The sequence below is a fragment of the Montipora capricornis genome, chromosome 2, assembly GCF_036669925.1.
Source record: "Montipora capricornis isolate CH-2021 chromosome 2, ASM3666992v2, whole genome shotgun sequence".
Classification (NCBI taxonomy): domain Eukaryota; kingdom Metazoa; phylum Cnidaria; class Anthozoa; order Scleractinia; family Acroporidae; genus Montipora; species Montipora capricornis.
In genome coordinates, this window is record NC_090884.1 from 12209949 (window position 1) to 12229948 (window position 20000).

Here is a 20000-nt window from a genome sequence, read left to right on the forward strand (position 1 = left end):
GTTTTACCAATACAGAGAGTAAAAACTATCCTAAACATTCATAAAAGCTAACCTTAGGCCTAATTAGGCCTAAACAAACGTTTTTAGGCCTAAAGTTAGCTTTTATGAATGTTTAGGATAGTTTTTACACTCTGTATTAGTAAAACAATGACCTGTGAATCCGGATTCCGGATTCCGGGTTTTAGGGTTGCCCCTTTTATTTGTGAACATAAACCGGCTGTAAAACCATTTTATTAAACATTAGCGTAGTTAAAGAGCCATCGAGTTGAAATATGTTTGTTTGATTACGCGCTTAGAAGCGTTCACCTGTTTCCCGCAAGTTTCGCCTACGTGTTTGTTCTACTCTCTCAGAGGTTTTTTCAGTGCTTGAAACACTGATTAAATATTTGCGGCAAAACTTTTTCCTTCCCCCACTCAACTATTAAATGTTCCCCCTACAGCCTGCTTCTATACCGGTATCTTTTCTCTCTGTTACGAGAAGAATTAGAAACGCGATAAAAACAATGGCAGTGTGGCCCAGTGGTTAGGGCGCTTGCCTTGAGATCCGGAGATCCCGGGTTCAAGACCCGCTCTGACCACTCGTTGAATTTGATCCTGGTAGTCCCTGGTTCAACTTCCCAGCCGCACTTGTAAATAGCCAAGTGGTTTGCCTCCAGCCAGTTGAGATTCTTAACAGTTGTTGTTGTTCTGTTCTGTCGTTTCGTTGTGTTTCATTGGCCCTGAAAAGCCCTATTGGGAGCGGTCAATTAAGTATGTATTGTATTGTATTAATGTGAGCTCATTAACTTCGCTTGTGCGGCATGTTGCAAAGGAGGTGAGAAAATTTTCAACTTGAATAGGATATTGTTTAAACGTTTAATGATATGTAACTACAACAAAGAACAGATAACACCAACAATATCTGCCAATCAAATTCCTTCGATTTCGATCGGGCGTAATCAGGCATTGCTGTATAAAAGGGCTGTGATTTTCTGTTCAATTCAACCCACTCATCTTATCGAAGTATTTTCGCTGATCAAATATTTTTACAAGAGTCACTCGACATGGAAAGCTATTATTGTATCTATTGCAATGAGCAAGTAACAGCGAGACAGAAAGCGCTCCTGTGCGATGGCTGCGACAAATGGCAACATCGACGTTGCAACACGGGAATTTCGAGACAGCAGTATAGAGATGCTGTTAAGTCCGGATTAGAGGTGGTTTGCGATGCCTATATTGCAGTGAGATCACTGATCCACTTGCGGAGAGTAGCAGAATCGAGGAAGAGATGGATACCTTTGACATTCCACCATCTTTTGGTATGCTTGTTTTTTCACTTTGTAAAATTAAGCGTTCCTTACTTGTTAACCTCATTTTCTCGCGCGCTTACCGGAACGAGTTTCAAAAAAAAAATCTAAGACGACATTTGGTGAAAAACCAACTCCGCGTGGTTAATGAGACAGGTGAGGTGGTCGTCCTAGGTTTTAATGTTCCAGATCAAGGTGTCTCTTCTAATATTAAACCAGTATTCGGTCTATTTTCAGCTTTACAATTTCTACTTTGCCGATTTTTCGAAGTAATTGGTATTTGTGCTTTCAAAAATTGTCAAGAAAATTATTTTATCCCTGTTCTCACTTAGCAACACGTTTCAAAACCTTGGGGGATATTCCAAAGTTAACAAAAATCGGTTGTCGGTGTTGAATCCTTGACGGAATTTTAATTTTCGGCTGATATCGATCAGACTTCTTTGCCGAATTTTCACTAAAAGTCAGTTTAAAAAGGTACTATTTCAGCCGAAAATTAAACTTTCGAATATCCCCCAACGTTTTGGAACGTGTTTAGCGCTCTGTATTTGTTTACATGATACGGGTATGATAGTTCCTCACTCCAATTCAAAAGCAAACAAACCTAACACACTAGAAGACTAGAAAGACTAGAAATGGAATATCTTACACCGGCCTTGTTTCTGGCGATCAAGCAAGGGGAGGAAAAGTAGTCAGTGTTATGTTATAGGGTTTGGTACAGTATAGTGCCCCTTTAATACAAGTTTCCCTCTTTTATATTTAAAAGATGATCCGCCTTCACAACATATGGAGTTGTCAATCGAAGACCCGGCCCTGGCGAAGTCATCGCAGAAATTCAGCCCGTAACCTTCCAGATAGTCGAGAGCGGGACGAAAAGAAGGAAGACCAGCCTGATTGATAGCCTTGATTTCAGCTACAACGTTCATTCCCGACGACCATATGCGTCATACTGGCAGTGTACGGTTCGTCCGAAAGGGAATCCCTGTAAGGCGTCAGTGACAGAACGAGACGGGGTTTTCAGGCCTGGCTAGCATAATCACAACCATACAGTGGAGGTGGGGGCAGCAACCGCAGCCAAGATAGTCTCCCTGGTGAAGAGTAAGGCGTTGGAGGAGAAGTTCAAGTCAGCGTCAGCAAAAGTGGATGAGGTAACTATACACTCATTTTTTAAGCATAGCGTAGCGAAAGAGACTTGGAGGACATTTAGAGAACTCAGCGATTTAAGAAGTTGTAATTGAAATTTGTAGACGACGTTTCAACGTTTGGCTAACGTCATTATCAAGTCAAAAAAGTGAAAGATAAAAGATGTTTAAATACTAAAACGACAATAGGTGATGGAATGTTCTTAAACAAAGAGCTTTCCGTGAATGGAATCAGTCTGCGTGGAATCTGCGTGTTGAGACTAGAATTGCTGCTTGATGAAAAGCATCTCATAGACGAGACAGTCAAATTTTCCTTGGTAAGCAAAAATTTTTAGTTTCTAAAGAAACTGTGGTGCTGCGTCGGTGGGAGATTGAAACAGAAATTTATTTTATAAAACGAGTTGATAAAGGTCAAATAGCCACCACCGTGAAAGATTTGGAAAGCTGACGTTTCGAGCGTTAGCCCTTCGTCGGAGCGAATTCAAGCAGCTACTGACGGTGAATGCTTTCGTCCGATCCGGGGAATATGCAAAGCAAGTCCCGCTTGTGTTTGTCCTGATGGCCAACAAGAAAGAAAAAGACTACAAGAAGGTATTAATCACTGTTTAGGTATAAATTAATAAAACTGAGAAAACACTATGCAGTCTATTGAGCATTAAAGTAAAGATAAAGACATAGCGCATCATTCGGAATCGAACTGGGAAAACATTATGCAGTTTCCAAGTATTATATTAAGGAATCGAACTCGAAAACGTTATGCATATGCAGCTTCCAAGTATTAGTAAAACTATCTAAACCTCTTCCTACTAATCAATATCCTAGCATTTGTGTGACTAACTTAGCGTTTTGTTACATTATTTTCCAGGTACTGAAGAACATCATCAAACTACTTCCAAGCGAGCCAGCCGTCAAACAAGTTACCGTAGACTTTGAAAAGGCGCTGTGGGCGGCATTCAGAACGATCCTGCCAGCTGTGTCCATTCAGGGATGCGTTTTCCACTGGACGCAAGCCGTGTGGAGGAAGGTACGTTATCGCAATTAGTTTGGACTGAACATATAAAAACGAGGTAACTACGTAACTTAGGTGTTTAACTAGGTAACTTATGTGTTTGGCTACGTTTGTTTTCAGGTGCAAGAGCTCGGCCTTCAGAGAGCCAATTGTAAGGACAACGCGGTGTATAAGTACATCAGAAAGTTAATGGCCCTTCCGTTCCTGCCTCACCGCCAGATCAGCCCTATGTTCCTTCGTCTGCAAGTTGAAGCGCAAACAGAGCCCCTTCAGAACCTCGTCGCCTACATCAGACGACAGTGGATTGAAAGCGCGGTGTTCCTTCCAAAAAACTGGAGCGTGTACCAGCAGGCCATCAGAACGAACAACGACATCGAGGGATGGCACAACGCTCTGAATAGTCGTGCGATCGGGCAGTGTGGATTACCTCTGTACTCCTTAATCGAGCTCCTGGACAGGGAGGCGAGACTTACAGCCGTCACCATCAGGCTTGTGTCCGATGAAAAACTGAAGCGGGTCCAGCGGAAGCAGTATCGAAACGTGCAGGCGAGGCTATTCGACAGCTGGGAGAAGTACGAAAGGAAAGAGAAGACCGCCGCACAGTTGCTGAAAACGTGCTCACATCTCAACGGCCCCACCCGTGGAAACTGAAGAAGTCAGTAAAAATCACAATCAAAAAACGGTTCCTTTAGGAGCCACCAAGTTTGCAAAAGCATATGACCAGCAATAAACTATCAATAAAGAAAGCTAATAAAATTTGAGGGGGGATTGGGGCGCATTCAATAACAAATATGGCGGTTCACATCAACAATCCCTCTCATGAAGTGAATTGCAAGTTATCTAATTTACAATTATTTTCAACGAAAAAGGTGGTTTTGGGCGTTGGCGAACTGACATATAAGCGTTGGCGAACCGACATTAGACGTTGGCGAACCGACTTCATACGTTGGCGAACAGGTCGTTGGCGAACTGACACGTTGGCGAAACGACCTTAGCCAAGCATGTAAGCAGTGTGAGCTACATGAACATTTAGACAAGAACAGTGAGGAATATCGGAGATGGCAGGCAGACCATACCACCTGCAAAGCCAATTTTAAAGGTTCTGCACCATCCATGGAACCAGAAGGTGTCAACCGTATATTTAGGCGCTCTGTGGAACTGCATAACTTGCGTTATACAGAATATTACGGAGATGGTGATAGCAAAAGTTTTAGTAGAGTAAAGGATGTGTACCAAGCTTCAGGAATTACAGTTGAAAAGAAAGAGTGCATCGGCCATGTGCAAAAAAGGGTGGGCACAACACTTCGCAAGTTGGAGCGCGAAAACCCAGGACTGGGAGGGAGGGGCAAACTAACGGATTCAGCAATTGACAAGCTCCAGAATTATTATGGTATTGCCATTCGTGCCAACGTAGGGGAACTTGACAGGGATGAAAAAGGCCATCCATGCCAGTTTTATGCATTGTGCCTCCAGCGAGTCCCGCCCATTGCATGACCACTGCTCCATTGCCAGCACAAGTTGGTGCAAGTACCAACGAGATAAAGCCAACAGGAAAAACCAGAGTATGTTAGACTAAGTGAAAACAGCTTGCTGGAAAAATGTTTGCATGGAAAAACTCAAAACCAGAATGAGGCTTTGAATGGTATGGTCTGGCAGCGCGTCCCTAAAGAAGTGTATGTTGGCCGAGAGATTCTTGAAATGGGCTTGTATGATGCTGTTGCTCACTTCAATATTGGCTGTTCTGTTGTGTTGAAGCTTTTTGATGCTCTTGGCATTCCTCCAGGAAGGTTTACTGAAACTTGTTGCAAACAGGAGGATCAAGCACGTGTTCACCTATCTCAGAGGAAAAGCCTTGATAACACAAAGAAGAGAAGAAAAGTGCTCAGAGGCTTAAAAAAGAGAAAAGAGGACAAAAGAAAGGAGGCAGAGGGTGTGAACTATGCCTCTGGGTATTTTTAGACATTTTAAGCAATTCATTCCTTTCTAGAAATCTTGTGAAATGAAAAGATCAACTTTAAAAGCCTTTTTCTCAAAATTAAGAATTTTGCGTATCTGCTGTAACTGTAACATTGATATATTTTTGGGAATTTAACATATTTGTCTCATTTTTTCAGTGAAAATAGTGAATATAGTTCTGCGTACAATGAACTAAAATTAGCCAATTTGGTCCATATGGCTCTTAATATCAAAATTTTCATTTTGAAATTTTCACATATTATATATTCTCTTATAATTAAAATGACGGTGTTTCTTATGCTTGTGCAGTATGATAGTTTTTTTTAGTTCCTTGTATTATAATGCCTTTAAACATTATTCCCTGAAAATTTTATTGAATTTTGTTGAAAACTTTTGGAGTTAGAGCTGTTATAGCAAGGACACTCTCCAGCAGGTTCAGTCCCACCCTCTTGGTTACCATAGCAACATAATTGGTAAACAATTATCAAAATAGACTTGTCTCGTGGTCTGTATTCAAAGTGTGCAGGTTGCATTTTGTTGAAAAGCTTGTGAAAAAATAACAATTTTTGAGGTACATTGCCACCTTTTAACAGCGGATGCTCAAAAAAGTGCAGGACGAGTAGGATCTTCCTAGAAATCTCGATTTTCACGGCTACAAGCTAAATGGATGACGTCATGTCCCAAATTAGGAGGGCATTATTTTGTGAGGAACCAAGCCAATAGACACTTCCACGGTTTTTGGCGCCATCTTGGTTGGGGGGCAAACACGGCTGAATTTACAGTAAATGTATGGGATTTTGGCCGACTTTGAACCGCTTAGCTGTAGCGCCGCTAAAAAGAGACGGATTTCCACAGTGATAGCGTCTTTTAAAAGGCATTTACACTGAGATTATTTTCAAGAAATATAAAGAACAGACTCAGGCTACAACGACCATAAACGAATTTTTAAGATTCCATACAAACCCTTCTGAAACCATCACGGAAAATTGTGGCTCGTTCCAGGCTCCCAGATAGTCGGGAAAACGAAAACAACTGCGTGGGAAAAGGGAGTGGGGGCTCGGGTCAAGGCGAGGCGGGGCCCTGCCTCGCCTCAAGCCCCTACTCATTTTTCACACGCATTTTTTTTCTCTTTTCCTACCATCTGGGAGCCTGGAACAAGCTAGGCAAATTGCTGCGAAAATAGAAGCAACATGAGAAGATTTATATTATTCGAATTTACGGACTTCATACCTTCCTTAACGGCCTTATTTTCTGTTGAATGAACTGCTCTTTTTAGCAGCGCTATAGCGGTTCAAAGTTATGTTAATTAGACCCATTGCCCTCATTTTGAAACAAAAATTCTCTTGAAATTTGAATGAAATGCTCTTTTTAGCAGCGCTATAGCGGTTCAAAGTTATATTAATTAGACCCATTGCCCTCATTTTGAAACAAAAATTCTCTTGAAATTTGCTCGCCGTAGCGAGGCTAGGAAGAAACGAATGAATATGTTATTTGGCCGCCATTATGAAAGAGGTCTATGATATTTCATTTGTCAGCTGTGGCGGTCAAGTAATGCCGGCACAAATGGGCATTTGACGCTTGAGCAAAGTACCCAATGCTTGTTTAATTTATAGTGTTGTTTCCGCCGCGTAATCAAAAGAAGCGTCTACAAAACCACCCCGCTCTCAAGGGAAAAATTCGCCTACATATGTGATGTTTTTTTCTTCACGCCATACCCTATACCTCTGTTTTGTCGTTTTATAATTTAAACTGTCGTATCAGTTGAAATCAAATGTTTATTAAGTGCCGTCTTCTTTTCAAAGGCTCTGCTCGGTATTTAATTATACACAGTCAGTAAATAATGAACATCTAATTTACCAACGGAAAGAAATAACACAAAGGCCACGAAACATAACATAAACATACATATTCTTTCTTTATGTGCCGCCTTCTTTTCAAAGACTGTGGTCAGTATATAATACACCGTCAGTAAATCTTAATGAACATCTAAATGTACCAACGGGAAGAAATTGTAACATAAAGGGAAAAAAAACATAACATAAACATATATATCTCTTACGTGCCGCCTTCTTTTCAAAGACTCTGGTTAGTATATAATACACAGTCAGTAAATCATAGTCAACATCTAAATCTACCAACGGGAAGAAATTGTAACAAAGGCAAACAATACATAACCACATATATTTCTTCATGCGCCGCCTTCTTTTTGAAGACTCTGGTCAGTATATAATACACAGTCAGTAAATCATAGCGAACATCTAACCCTACCAACGGGAGAAAACTGTAACATTAAGGCCTGCCCAACCGGGAAATGTTTCGAAGAAAAACAACATACATGTTAAGTATTTTACGGCTGGCAAAACATTTTCCGTTTGGCAACCTTGTTTTGTGTTGTTTGAACATGTTTTCACACCTTTTATCGTAAGATTTGAAATCTGTCAAACATTTATAGAAGACTGTTAAATGTGTCTTTTTTTAATCTCGCGTTTGGCCGGTAAAGGATGTTTTGGGCAGATGCATAATGCACGTTTGACGCGCGCATGCGTGTTAAGTCTATCTAGTTCACGAGCTAAACTTCTCTCAAGATGGCGAACGAAGAGCACGCTTTTGTTAATCTTTCAAAGCATGAGAGCGAAGAAACGCCAAAAGCAAAGAGAAAAGAAAAATGTTCTAGGACCCGAAGGATGACACGAGGGGGCTGATCCATAATTTGATGATAGCTGAGAGCATTTGCTTCTGAATGATGTAATTGAAATATCATTTCTGTTTCCTTCTCGTTACTGAGCCCCTAGTCTCCCCTCGTTTATTTTCTGGTATTTTTATCATTTTTACAAGCTCCAAAGACCATTACGTCTTAGTCCTGCATTCTGCCATATAATAGGCCAGTTTCGTATTCTAACGGTTGGACTGGATCTAGCATGAAATGGAGGCTAATGCGGGCAAATTAATTTGCATTTGAAAAGATTTCCCCGCATTAGCCTCCATTCCATGCTAGATCCAGTCCAGCCGTGAGAATTCGAAAATGGTCTATTAGCCACTATAAAAAATACCATAATAGTCTTTGTTTGTCCCTCCAAAATTTTGCGTAAGCATTGTTTTTTTTCTCTTGGGACCTACAATGGTCCCAAGAGAAACTGGAAAAAACTCCGTGAAACATTAAGTATGTTTGGTCATAAAACATGATTACCGCTAAACATTCTTCGTTTCGACAGGCTTTAAAAGAAAGCTCATGCACTCCGACAGCCAAGTTTACTCGTAATATTGTAAATGTACAATGTAGGTGTTGTTTCTTTTATTTTGCAATCTTGTTATAGTCTTCTTTCTTCTTTTACTGTGGTCGTTCTGAGCAACCGTCGGGTTTCTTCCTGTACGCTCGAATATATGTCTTGCCATTTCTTGACCAATCTAGGGCCGTGGAGAAGTTGTCCAAGTACAACACTCGTTTTCTCCTGTCCTCTTTACCCAAAATAACGTAGACTCTGTTTGGCCTCAGATTACCGCAGTTGCACGTAATTTCTTGTCCTCGTTTTTCCAGCAGTTGTCTGGTATTTATCTTCACCTTTGATTGTTTGAAGGTTCGCTGCACCCGAACACGTAAATGCGATTGTCCATTTCTCAGGATCTCGCTTTCCATGCGGGCCTTGATCACTTTGAATAGCGCAAAAGAGATTTAATTATTAAGGGACGGGATATCATGTTAGGGATGGGGAAGGTTTTGGATATTGTTGCCACTAGCTAGCAAGTGCATTTTCATTCAGTTTGTGTTCCAAGAAAAATGACCGATGCATACTTTAAGAATAATATAATAATGCTTAAAATAACCAACAAGGCTGGTGAGGGATATTGTGGAGTGAGAAAGATCAACGAAACCAACCGTAAGTTGAGATACAACTTACCAAAATCGTTGAGGCAAAAGCGCCTCATGACATGTCTCTTATTGCATCTTTTATTACAAAGTTGTGGAGGTGGAATTGGCGTAACGTCCTCTTCAGATGAATTCACGCGAGGAACGGAAATTGAAGGCTCTCTATCTGTGTAAAAAGGTTCAAGAAATAGAAGAATAGTAAATTCTGGAAACCAATGATACAGTACCCTGCGAGCAGAGGCCCTTCGATCTTCCTAGATAAGTCGGGAAGAGGAAGGGACCTCTGCCAGCCGGCTCGACATTTCGTGTTGAGCATGCGTTAAAAATTCAAACGTAACGTATTCGGGAGTCAGTCACGCCTGACTAGTAACCGCAAAACCACAAAACCACAAAACCAAAACAAACAGTAACGGATATTTTCGAACAACTCTGGCAAACACACGACAACCAAGGAATCATTTCCTCAAGATAGTTCAAGTTTTTAAATTGCCATTTTAATTTTTACTGAAAAAATTAATAGGTTTCTCAATTCTGGTAAACTAGCTTCTGTAACCGACATACGGAAAAAATGCTCATGGGAATTTAGACAGTTTAAAAATTGTCACGCTGTTGTAAATTTAAAAAATATTGATGACGCGTGGCGATTGATCATGCGCACAAATAAAAAAAACAGGTTTGGCAAGTTGAAACTGGACTGACTCATCCATTTATTTGGATGAGCGGCAAATCAAAGAAAGTCGAGCCGGCTGGCAGAGGTCCCTTCCTCTTCCCGACTTATCTAGGAAGATCGAAGGGCCTCTGCTCGCAGGGTAATGATACAGCTGCTAGTCATCGGAAACAAAACGTTCCAAAACGGCTCGGTCAACCCACCAGACACACAAAAGCGCTTCAGGACGAGGCTAAGCGGTCCCCATATTTTACTGCCGGCGACTTCAAAAAAGCTGATGTTAATGGTCAGCAGAGTTTCTCCTGTCACCTGACCGCTACATGGAAATTTAACGCGAAAACCTGCAAAGAGATAGAAAAGGAAATCGTGGGTCAACATTCCTCATACGTGCATTGGGTTGTGTAGTCTCTTATCCTAAGTAAAATATCAACCCACAGCCGATAAGATAACGTATTTTTGACAATACTTCGTTTAAAACCAAGAACAAGCGACCACAATGACTTTTGGGCGAATGTGGGTTTCAAGTAAGGATTCAATTTTATTTTCTTGGCGACAGTGCCCAATTTGAATACTTGGAATAGCCGTATTTATACCACAGGATGTCGACCCATCGAACGTCTGATCAAAGGTGCCTTTTACACGACCGGATCGGATGCACTTCAGTTCGATGCCCAGACGTCAAACACGCGATTTTCGAAAATAAACTGTAACACACTTTTAAGCAAAAGCTCCAGATGTCAGCACTGCTGAGTGCGCCTAAGTTTAGTGTATTTGGTCTTTGTATAATACGACTTGAACATCTGAAACGGCAAAGACTTCCTTAGAGTTCATTTCATTCAGTCAGACGTTTCATGAGTTTTGCATTTTTATCGTTCACAAATTTGGGCGCGTTTTAGCAGATTTGTGGTAAACGTAATGTTGAAAGGTCGTTGAAGCCTGTTCAAGGAAATCAGTTAAAATGAGTTTAAGTCCTTCGAACTCCTTTGTGCAATCTCGACCCCAGATCTCATCTCTTGATTGAGGGAGAGAAGAGCTCTGGGGAACCCTAAAACAAAGTGTCTTCTCATTGATGAAGGGGTAGTTTCTAAAGAAACTGTGGTGCTGCGTCGGTGGGGAAGTAGTATACAAAAATTTGGTTTTATCAACGGAGTTGATAATGTAAACTGGCCACCGTACAGAGATTCTAAAAGCTGACGTTTCGAGCGTTAGCCCTTCGTCAGAGCGAATCGAGGGATTATGGGTTACGTGTAGTTTTTATAGTAGAGTAGGAGCTACGCTATTGGTGGTAACATGGCAACGTGAAAAATAGGAATATATTAGTTAAATGAAAAGCGTTCGTTAATACCGTGAGGATTAAGGGTGCCGATTTGAAAGATGAATTTTTGTTCCAGATTCTTGCGGCTTTCCGTCGTACCTAGATGTAGGGAAAGGCCGCAGATAGCCATGTGTTTTTTGGAGTGGTTAGGCAGATTAAAATGGCGAGCGACTGGCTTGGATGCATCCTTGTCATTCTTCTCAACATCGCGAAGGTGTTCGCGGAATCGGTCACCTAGTCGTCTACCTGTCTCACCAATGTATAATTTATCGCATAACGTGCAGGTTATGCAATAAATGACATTTGCGGAGGTACATGTGAAACGATCGGTGATCTTAACAGATCGCTTAGGTCCCGATATCTTGCTAGTGTCAACAATGAAAAGACGCCTATCGTCAAATCTTTGCCATCATACATTAAAGACAGTACACACGCACTACAAATTTTCCGCGATTTCAATTTCTCCGGCCAAGACAAACTTATTTTCACCATGGACATTACATCTCTATACACAGTCATTCCTAATAGCGAAGGTCTTCAAGCACTTAAACACTTTTTCGATCAACGCACTGTCAAAGAACCTAGCTCGGAAACGCTCCTCCGCCTTGCCGAACTAGTTTTAACGCTTAATTGTTTTTCATTCGCCGGCAACTATTACAAACAAATTAATGGTGTAGCGATGGGCACAAGAATGGGACCTAGCTATGCCAATCTTTTTGTAGGATATGTTGAACACCAATTTTTTAGTCAGTACAACGGCCCCAAACCTGAACTCTACGGCCGTTACATCGACGACTGCATCGGCGCTATTTCATCCAGCAGAGAAGAACTCGATCAATTTATAACCTCCGTCAACTCTTTTCATCCGGCTCTTAAATATACCTGGGAAATTTCGGAAACTTCATTGGCTTTTCTAGATATCAACGTTTCTATTAGAGGCAACCTGCTATGTACTAGTGTGCACTACAAACCTACTGATTCACACAGTTATTTGTTGTATTCATCGTCACATCCATCACATGTCAAGAACTCCATCCCTTATTCTCAATTTCTTAGACTTCGACGTCTATGTAGTGATGACTCCGATTTTTCCAGCAAATCAGAGGAGATGTGCCAGTTCTTCGAAAAACGTGGCTATCCTGCCTCTGTGGTCAAAGCGGGCCATCATCGCGCCCAACAATTTGATCGACAGTCATCACTACAAACGTCACAAAAAGATAAGAATGACAGAATTCCATTCACCCTCACTTTCCATCCTCATAATCACGCAGTCAAAAGCATCATTCTTAGTAATTTAAATTACTCCAAAATGATCCCGAGACTGGTAGAATCTTTTCGCAACCTCCACTTATTTCATTCAAACGCGACAAAAACGTAGGCAACTTTTTAGTTAGAAGCGCGCTCAAAACTAACGAGCAACCCGGCACTTTCAAATGCGCGCGCTCACGATGCAAAACTTGTCTTTTCATTGTTAACACTAGCAAGATATCGGGACCTAAGCGATCTGTTAAGATCACCGATCGTTTCACATGTACCTCCGCAAATGTCATTTATTGCATAACCTGCACGTTATGCAATAAATTATACATTGGTGAGACAGGTAGACGACTAGGTGACCGATTCCGCGAACACCTTCGCGATGTTGAGAAGAATGACAAGGATGCATCCAAGCCAGTCGCTCGCCATTTTAATCTGCCTAACCACTCCAAAAAACACATGGCTATCTGCGGCCTTTCCCTACATCTAGGTACGACGGAAAGCCGCAAGAATCTGGAACAAAAATTCATCTTTCAAATCGGCACCCTTAATCCTCACGGTATGAACGAACGCTTTTCATTTAACTAATATATTCCTATTTTTCACGTTGCCATGTTACCACCAATAGCGTAGCTCCTACTCTACTATAAAAACTACACGTAACCCATAATCCCTCGATTCGCTCTGACGAAGGGCTAACGCTCGAAACGTCAGCTTTTAGAATCTCTGTACGGTGGCCAATTTACATTATCAACTCCGTTGATAAAACCAAATTTTTGTATGTCTTCTCATTGGCTTTCGTGAAGAACAATCAAAAGCGTCTCTAATTGGTGCATTCATGTTAGCAGGCGCCGTAAGGTTCCAATAGCCAATTTTGGCTGTAAGAACCCTGCGGCACATGTTCTCCTGCATAGAGTTTCCCAGAGCCTTGGGTCGATCCAAGGCTCTGATCTGGTGATGAGAGTGTCCTTTGTGCAGAAACGCGCGCATGCTCACGACAGGTGTCGTTAGCTAGCTATAGGGTCTGGCAATTGTCTCCAGTCACTCACAATGAAATTTCTCAAAATGTTGGCCTTTTGTAGGAAAGGACTATCCTCCAACAGTCCGTTTGTTGCTGAGGTCACATTGAAACCGTTTGAATGCATCTTCGGACTTTGAGGACGAGTTACACGTAGGCCGCTATAGGTATCTTTTGGCGTAGCTTGTTCCAGGCTCTCAGATAGTCGAGAAAACGAAAAGACTTGCGTGCAATTAATAAATGTCGTCGACCCAAGCCCCCATTCGCTTTTCACACGTAGTTCTTTTCGTTTTCTCGACTATCTGAGAGCCTGGAACAGGCTACTTTTGGCGTTGACTGGCTGCCAGACCAAAACATTCGTTTCTCGAAAATCCCGAAACTTCGGATATCATAATTCCCTCTTTATTTTAAGAACGGACAAATTTTAAGTCGACAACCTTCATAATCATTTTTCTTTTCGTTACCTGGAGAACATGTCAAAAGACCATTTAATGAAGACCATTTTATGAAAACAAACAGTTGCAGTTTATGAAGGCAGTTGCATAAACGGCTTTTCGGGCCTGCAAAGTTATCGAAACTTTCGAGAAACGGAAACCTGCATGAGCTGGACGGGATTGCAAGTGACAGAAGATACCGCCAACAGCAACGCATCAGTTTGTACTTTTCATAGGACATGGTCCAATGCCATGATACCCACCTACTGCCTTACTGTTCTTCACTTTACATTTTTTCCAATCTGTTTGCATACATGCTAACTACAAACTGAATGACACAAACGAAGTCCGTGGAAGCGATATTTTACTTTTGATCACTATGGTCCATCCAGTTTAATAATTTGTCAGCCATAATTTGACATTTGGGACTATTGATGTCCTTCGGCCCAAGACTTCACCAGTTCAAGTTGTGTTCTCACATGGACGAACATATGCACTCGACTGTCTTGACGGTTGATGGTGGTATTGGTAGAATTTTAAATAAGGAGCCTTTTGATGCACATATTAAAAATTCTCAAGTTTGTAGGCATTTATTATTTGCACCTATATAGGTAAACTTATGTACTCTTATAATAACTTCTCTTTCAGTAATCTTTTACGTACGAATCAGGTTCATGGCTATAATACTCGTAGTTCTAACCGATTCTATATGCCATATTGCCGTATTAATATAAGGAGATTTTCCATTATGTATCAGGGCTCAGTTTTAATTTCTTCAATAAGTTGAGTTCGGACATTTGAAATATTTCCAACATTGTCCAACATGAATATTGCACGATGTCGGGCACCAGAATACGCCCTCTTAGAACAGGATCTAATAGACTAAATGATTTTGTGACTGTGAAATATTTGTACGTTATTCCTAATCTCCCTGTAATTCAGAGCTTGCTCTGCGAGAGGACGGTTAAATAAACATTTATTATTATTATTATTATTATTATTTACATACGGTACAAAATAGTTACTGTTGGGTAAAAATGTTGAGTACTGGATGGAACATTTTTCCGAATAGACCTTACAAGTATTAGATATTTGGTAACGAGGAAAAAAATGTTAATTTGTATGTCATCGATCTTGCAATCTGCGAATGGGTGATAAATGTCTCTTTGAGACGTAAAATATACCGTAATTGTATCATCTATCGTCAAAAGATTTGCTTAGATTCAGTTATTAGTATTTCCTTGTCTGGCAGACTATAGTTTTCATTTAATTAATGGCTTTTACAGCGGGGTAGCGTCTCGAAATGATATCTTCCTCTGGATATCACATTCTACACTGCGTTTTCATTTTACACATCTGATTTTCTGGATGAAATTCATGGAGCTGCAACTGTGGCGAATGAAAAGAAAATAAACGACACTAACTGAATCTATATTGTGAAAATTCTGATGTAAATTTACTCATGCTTGAATGTTTGCAATCCCATAACTGGGCTTGGCTCAGCAAAAAGAGATTATATACTTACGGCACAACATTTCTTTCAACTCGCAACGCAATATTTGCTTTGTTGGCGACTACGGAAACAAGTTTCATGCTGCAACGTGTTGCACGTGCGTACGAGGCCGCGAAAAGTAGAAACGAAGCAGCAGTCTTTGAGGCAATATTTTGCTGCAGGTTGGTAATGTGCGATGTTAACAGGTTAAACAACCAATATTCGTTGCATCTTGCAATGCAAAAAAAAAAAAAAAAATGAAAAGAAGAAGAAAAAAAAACACATGTACGCTCGTGTAGCATAGCTTTAAGTCATTCTGGAGGGTTAACTTACTATTCCCACTTTCAAGAAATGCTCGGCCTGTCTTACCTTTGGTCTTCTGGGGCACCAGGCCGCTCAGCGGAATACTTGCCATGGGATGATTCATAATGGTTTCGTTGCTCGATTGAAAGCTCAATCTGTACCGAACCTAGAGAAAAAAATGTGTAGGACACAGAATTATTCAATCAGACCAGGAATTTGAAGGGATCTGAATTGAGTGGCAAATATGTTTGATTACGAAGAGATTTATTTTGCGATGTTGGTTGACTCGGGGATTCAGTCGGAAAAAGCCGAGCGCTCTTCGCAGGAATCGAACCTTCGATCTTCCCATCATTTGTTCGGATGCTCTTCCACGGAGCAATAGAAGACTTACGCTACTCTAGGCCATTATACTTGGTTCAGGAGTGCTCTTCGTCGTTAACAAGATATATTTTATCTCCGACAGCAAAACTATTCAGTTCGCCATTTTCCCGTCGGAATTTCCCTTTTTGTGCTTCTCTAAAGTTACGTAAATTTAGTAAAGCAGAAGACGAACAGGTACAAAGTCAAATCTGTACCAGGCCCGACCCTCTTACAAACAAATTTCGTCATTGGCCTAATGACAACTTGTTGTGCTGACCTTTATGATAGCGCATTAAAAGAGAGATTTAAAGATGCAAAGGGCAAATTATGCTTGCTAAGGGCGTAAAGATTTATCCTTTTTATGTTCATCTCCAGCAGAGAATTTTACGCCGGTTCTTCGTAAGTTGATTGTTTTTATCAGCCATGTCTCGACAAAGTTCGTCCCGCAACCCATGGGGTAGGAACAAAATCTCCAGTGACTAATTATTTTCCGTGGAGCACTAACTACTGTGAAACCATCCATAGCTAGTATGAAGATAGTTTTATCTTGCCCATTTATTTAATAATAATTATCGGATGATAATAATAATATTATTATCATTAGTACTATTATTATCAATAATAGTATTATTATCGTTAATAATATTATCATTTCATTGTCTCAAAATATGTCATTAATAACATGATATAGGCGTCTTATGACACAATCGTACCGCTTCTGTTGCATTAAATCTAAACTTGAGGTCTTTAATGTAGGGCTCGATGGGAGGAATTAGGCTTGATAAAAACGGCGTCTTCAATATTGGTGCGACAGTTCCATCTTTGACCAAGAACAAGTTCGTGTTGAGATCTAAGAAAATAAAGTGGTAGAATCATTTAACAGCTGGATATCTCGGTTAGATGGTTTTGAGTCTTTAAGTGGGATTTCCGTTGTATCAATTGTAAGGAAGAGAGTGTCACTTTCAATAACAGTTGGTGAAAAATTGTCAAAGTGTGATACCTCTAAAATGTTGTTTTCATTTGTTTCCTATTAATCTTCATTACATGATCATTTACTGCCTTCTTAATTGTTGGGTTATTTCAAAAGATTACAGTTGAATTATTGCTGTGTTCGTAGAATCAATTTGACTTAAAGAAAGTTTTCTTTTTAAAATAGTGAGAAAAACGATCTATTTTCTTGTCCGTGACTGAAAGGAATTTGACTCTCGCGCTTCAACCTTCCAAACAATCCAGGCTGTACCAGGACAAATTTCAGTTTCTATACTCTACCTTCATCCAAGACCTTAAATATCACTCCACAACATTGAACACAGCTTTAGAATGATTGACAATCGCAAAAAGAAGAAAAAATTCTCTCGAGGCAAAGTGATCGCTTCAAGTGATTTATTTCCCTGAAAATTACGACAGTAAAGAAACAGCAGGCTGCAAGCTGAGAAATATTTGGGGTCTTCGTGTCAAAGAAGAGGGACATTAAAAAGGAATCATGTATTAATGGAGAGTGATTTGGCACCATCAAATGCACATATACGTGTCAATCTTGTCAAAGAAACAGAAGTATTCACCTCTGACCGCCATTTCGAATCCTCATTACATTGAATTGAGCTCAGTCCAAGAGTAGCGAGATGTCGTACGATTTACGTAGTTTTTTAAGGCGTTTTGCAATGTCACGATATACCTGTCCACATAGAAAACTGATTGAGATCTACTCAAGAGAAAACCAATCAGTTTTCCTTTCACAAACAGGAATTCCAGAAATGTTGCAGCCATACTTTGGGGATAAAGCTATTCAGTATCAGTTTCTCTATGCGAAATTGTTTGCCAAGTTTTTCATCGAAAGCCAAACTTTGCCGCTAAATACAAGCCTTAATATATTAGGGCCACCGTTTCTTTTAATTCCATGATCTCAATTCGGTTGAAAGGACTTACAGCAATCACCATCGCCAATTGCCAATTCCAATTGATTTGAAGTAAACCGATGTCTCTCCAATGATCAAATCCGAGTTGATCTCGATCCCCTGCAACTCTTGCAAAGGTAACAACGTCGATCTATTTAAAGGCGGTGTAAGTGTTTGACAAATGAATTGTTCTCACGGTGACCAATATCTAATTTAAATTCGGTAATCAAACCACTGATTAGGTCTTGTGTCCGCCCGTCGAATCTTCCTAAATTAACTTGAGTGACACTGCAGTGATTTGTGATCCCGATTTCGACAAGAGAAAAAAACAACAATAAAGAAAAAATCAATCAAAAGCACTTCACTAATAAATCAGTCTTGTAAAGAGTTAGTCTTTTCTCTTCCTTTGAAAAGCTACAAATGTAATATCGATTAAACGCTCAGGTGGATGTAGCTTTCGCATCAAAAGTTAAGAATAGAGCTGTGATTTCATCAACGATGGGAGGCCATGTTTGTTCAGTCAACTGTTTGAAGAAACATCGGTACTTACCATAAAGAAAACGAGAGACTTCTTTGCCTTCAAGAAAGACGTTCAATTTTCCTTCACTTTTACCGAGGAAAGGCAAAAGAAGAACGAGAACAACTTTGACACTGTTTACTGTTTTGGAAGCGGTGTTTGCTGGACAAACGCTCATCCTGTTGCTTTGACTAACTTCGTGATAGTTTATCGAGCCGTTTCAAATCGATGCTGTCACAGCCCTTGCCTTATAAAGACATCATTATTGATAACTGTAATTAAAATCCGCTAATGAAAACTAATGACAGATTGGTCTTCTGATTTAGCCACAATGTAAACAATTGCCATTATTAGCTAATGCAAATGACAAAGTGTGAGAGTCCGTTTTTCTCTTTAGAACAATACGAAGCATTTCTACCCTTCCCGACCAGACCAACAAACAATATCAGTCAAAAACAAAAAAAAGACAAAAAAATTGGCACGTCTTCTTTTTCAGAATTTGTTTACAAAATCCTTGACTTGTTTACGGGGAAATTGTCACGTTTCTTTGCGATCTTTGGTGAAACGTTTGCCGAACATCATTCCAAGTGTTACAAAACAGTCAAAACCAAAGATCAAACAAGACCTCTCCTTATTTTTCAGCAAAGTTGTGTTTTTTTAGTGCCATAATTCAGGAAATCCACTTGCAAATCGGAGATCCCACAATTTGAAGTTATTTCTCAGTAACACACAGTACACGCACTATAGACACTTAAACATCTCATTTTTGCCGTTTGGCACGAAGAAATGTCTATGTACCATTTGTTCTGAAAGTGCCCGTGATGTTACTTGATAGCGATCGAAATGGCCGACGTTAAATAACTTAAAGGTAGAACGCTTTGTAGAGTTTTGTCAATTTTAAAATCCCATCCTACTCTATTAATCTTCTCACTTCCGACTATTATGCCTCTCTTTCGTACAGAATGATCAGAATGATAAACCATTCAAGTTGTTCCCTCAAGAGAACGAATATTTCATGTGATTTACTCTCCTGTGGGGTTTATTTTCACGCCCACTTGAGCAGACTGAAAAGTTTGTTCTGAATTGTTAGATAACACATTATGACATCAGTAATCCAAACAGATCTCAGTGAAAAGTGATGATCGCAGTTACGAAGCAACTTTCCTGTGAGCACTGCTGCGAAAGAATCCAAGCTTGAACTGGACGGGACCAGCTTTCAGATGGTGCGATGATAGCTCAGATGGTAGAGCTAGTACAACGAAATCGCAAGATCACGGGTCCTTGTCCCGATCACGTCTGGGTCTTTTCAGCCGCTTCTTTCACAACCGCTAATTGTTTCATAACTTCGATTATCACCTTCACCGAAAACAACACTGTTCAGTTCAAATATAAAAAGAAAAATCGTATGTTCTTTCTATCATATAATCTAAACACCATGATCCGAGAAACTCGAACTGTGACGCCATTTTTCGCTTCGTTTCTACGTA

General features: G+C 40.3%; 1 protein-coding gene and 1 pseudogene across 1 annotated transcript; one reads left to right on the forward strand and one right to left on the reverse strand.

Annotated features, from left to right (window-relative positions):
* LOC138033492 (uncharacterized) overlaps window positions 1–5600 on the forward strand; it is an 8804-nt pseudogene extending 3204 nt beyond the window's left edge.
* A 3067-nt stretch (window positions 5601–8667) lies between these two features.
* On the reverse strand, window positions 8668–18752 carry LOC138038846 (uncharacterized). The gene is made up of 6 exons (XM_068884915.1): window positions 18547–18752; window positions 16815–16951; window positions 15808–15907; window positions 10126–10263; window positions 9287–9421; window positions 8668–9038 (listed from the first exon to the last, which is right to left on the reverse strand). The coding sequence occupies exons 1-6, from the start codon at window positions 18689–18691 to the stop codon at window positions 8719–8721; spliced, it is 975 nt and encodes a 324-aa protein (XP_068741016.1). The 5' UTR covers window positions 18692–18752; the 3' UTR covers window positions 8668–8718.
* Between the last annotated feature and the right edge of the window lie 1248 nt (window positions 18753–20000).

Excerpts from the sequence above, each read along its gene's own strand:
- LOC138038846 (XM_068884915.1), bottom strand. The coding sequence starts at position 18,691 with ATGAGCGTTTGTCCAGCAAACACCGCTTCCAAAACAGTAAACAGTGTC. Across the intron at positions 9,422-10,125 it reads GAAGCGCTTTTGTGTGTCTG|ATAGAGAGCCTTCAATTTCC; the intron begins GTGGGTTGACCG and ends CTTTTTACACAG. Across the intron at positions 9,039-9,286 it reads CTTTTGCCTCAACGATTTTG|TGATCAAGGCCCGCATGGAA; the intron begins GTAAGTTGTATC and ends CGCTATTCAAAG.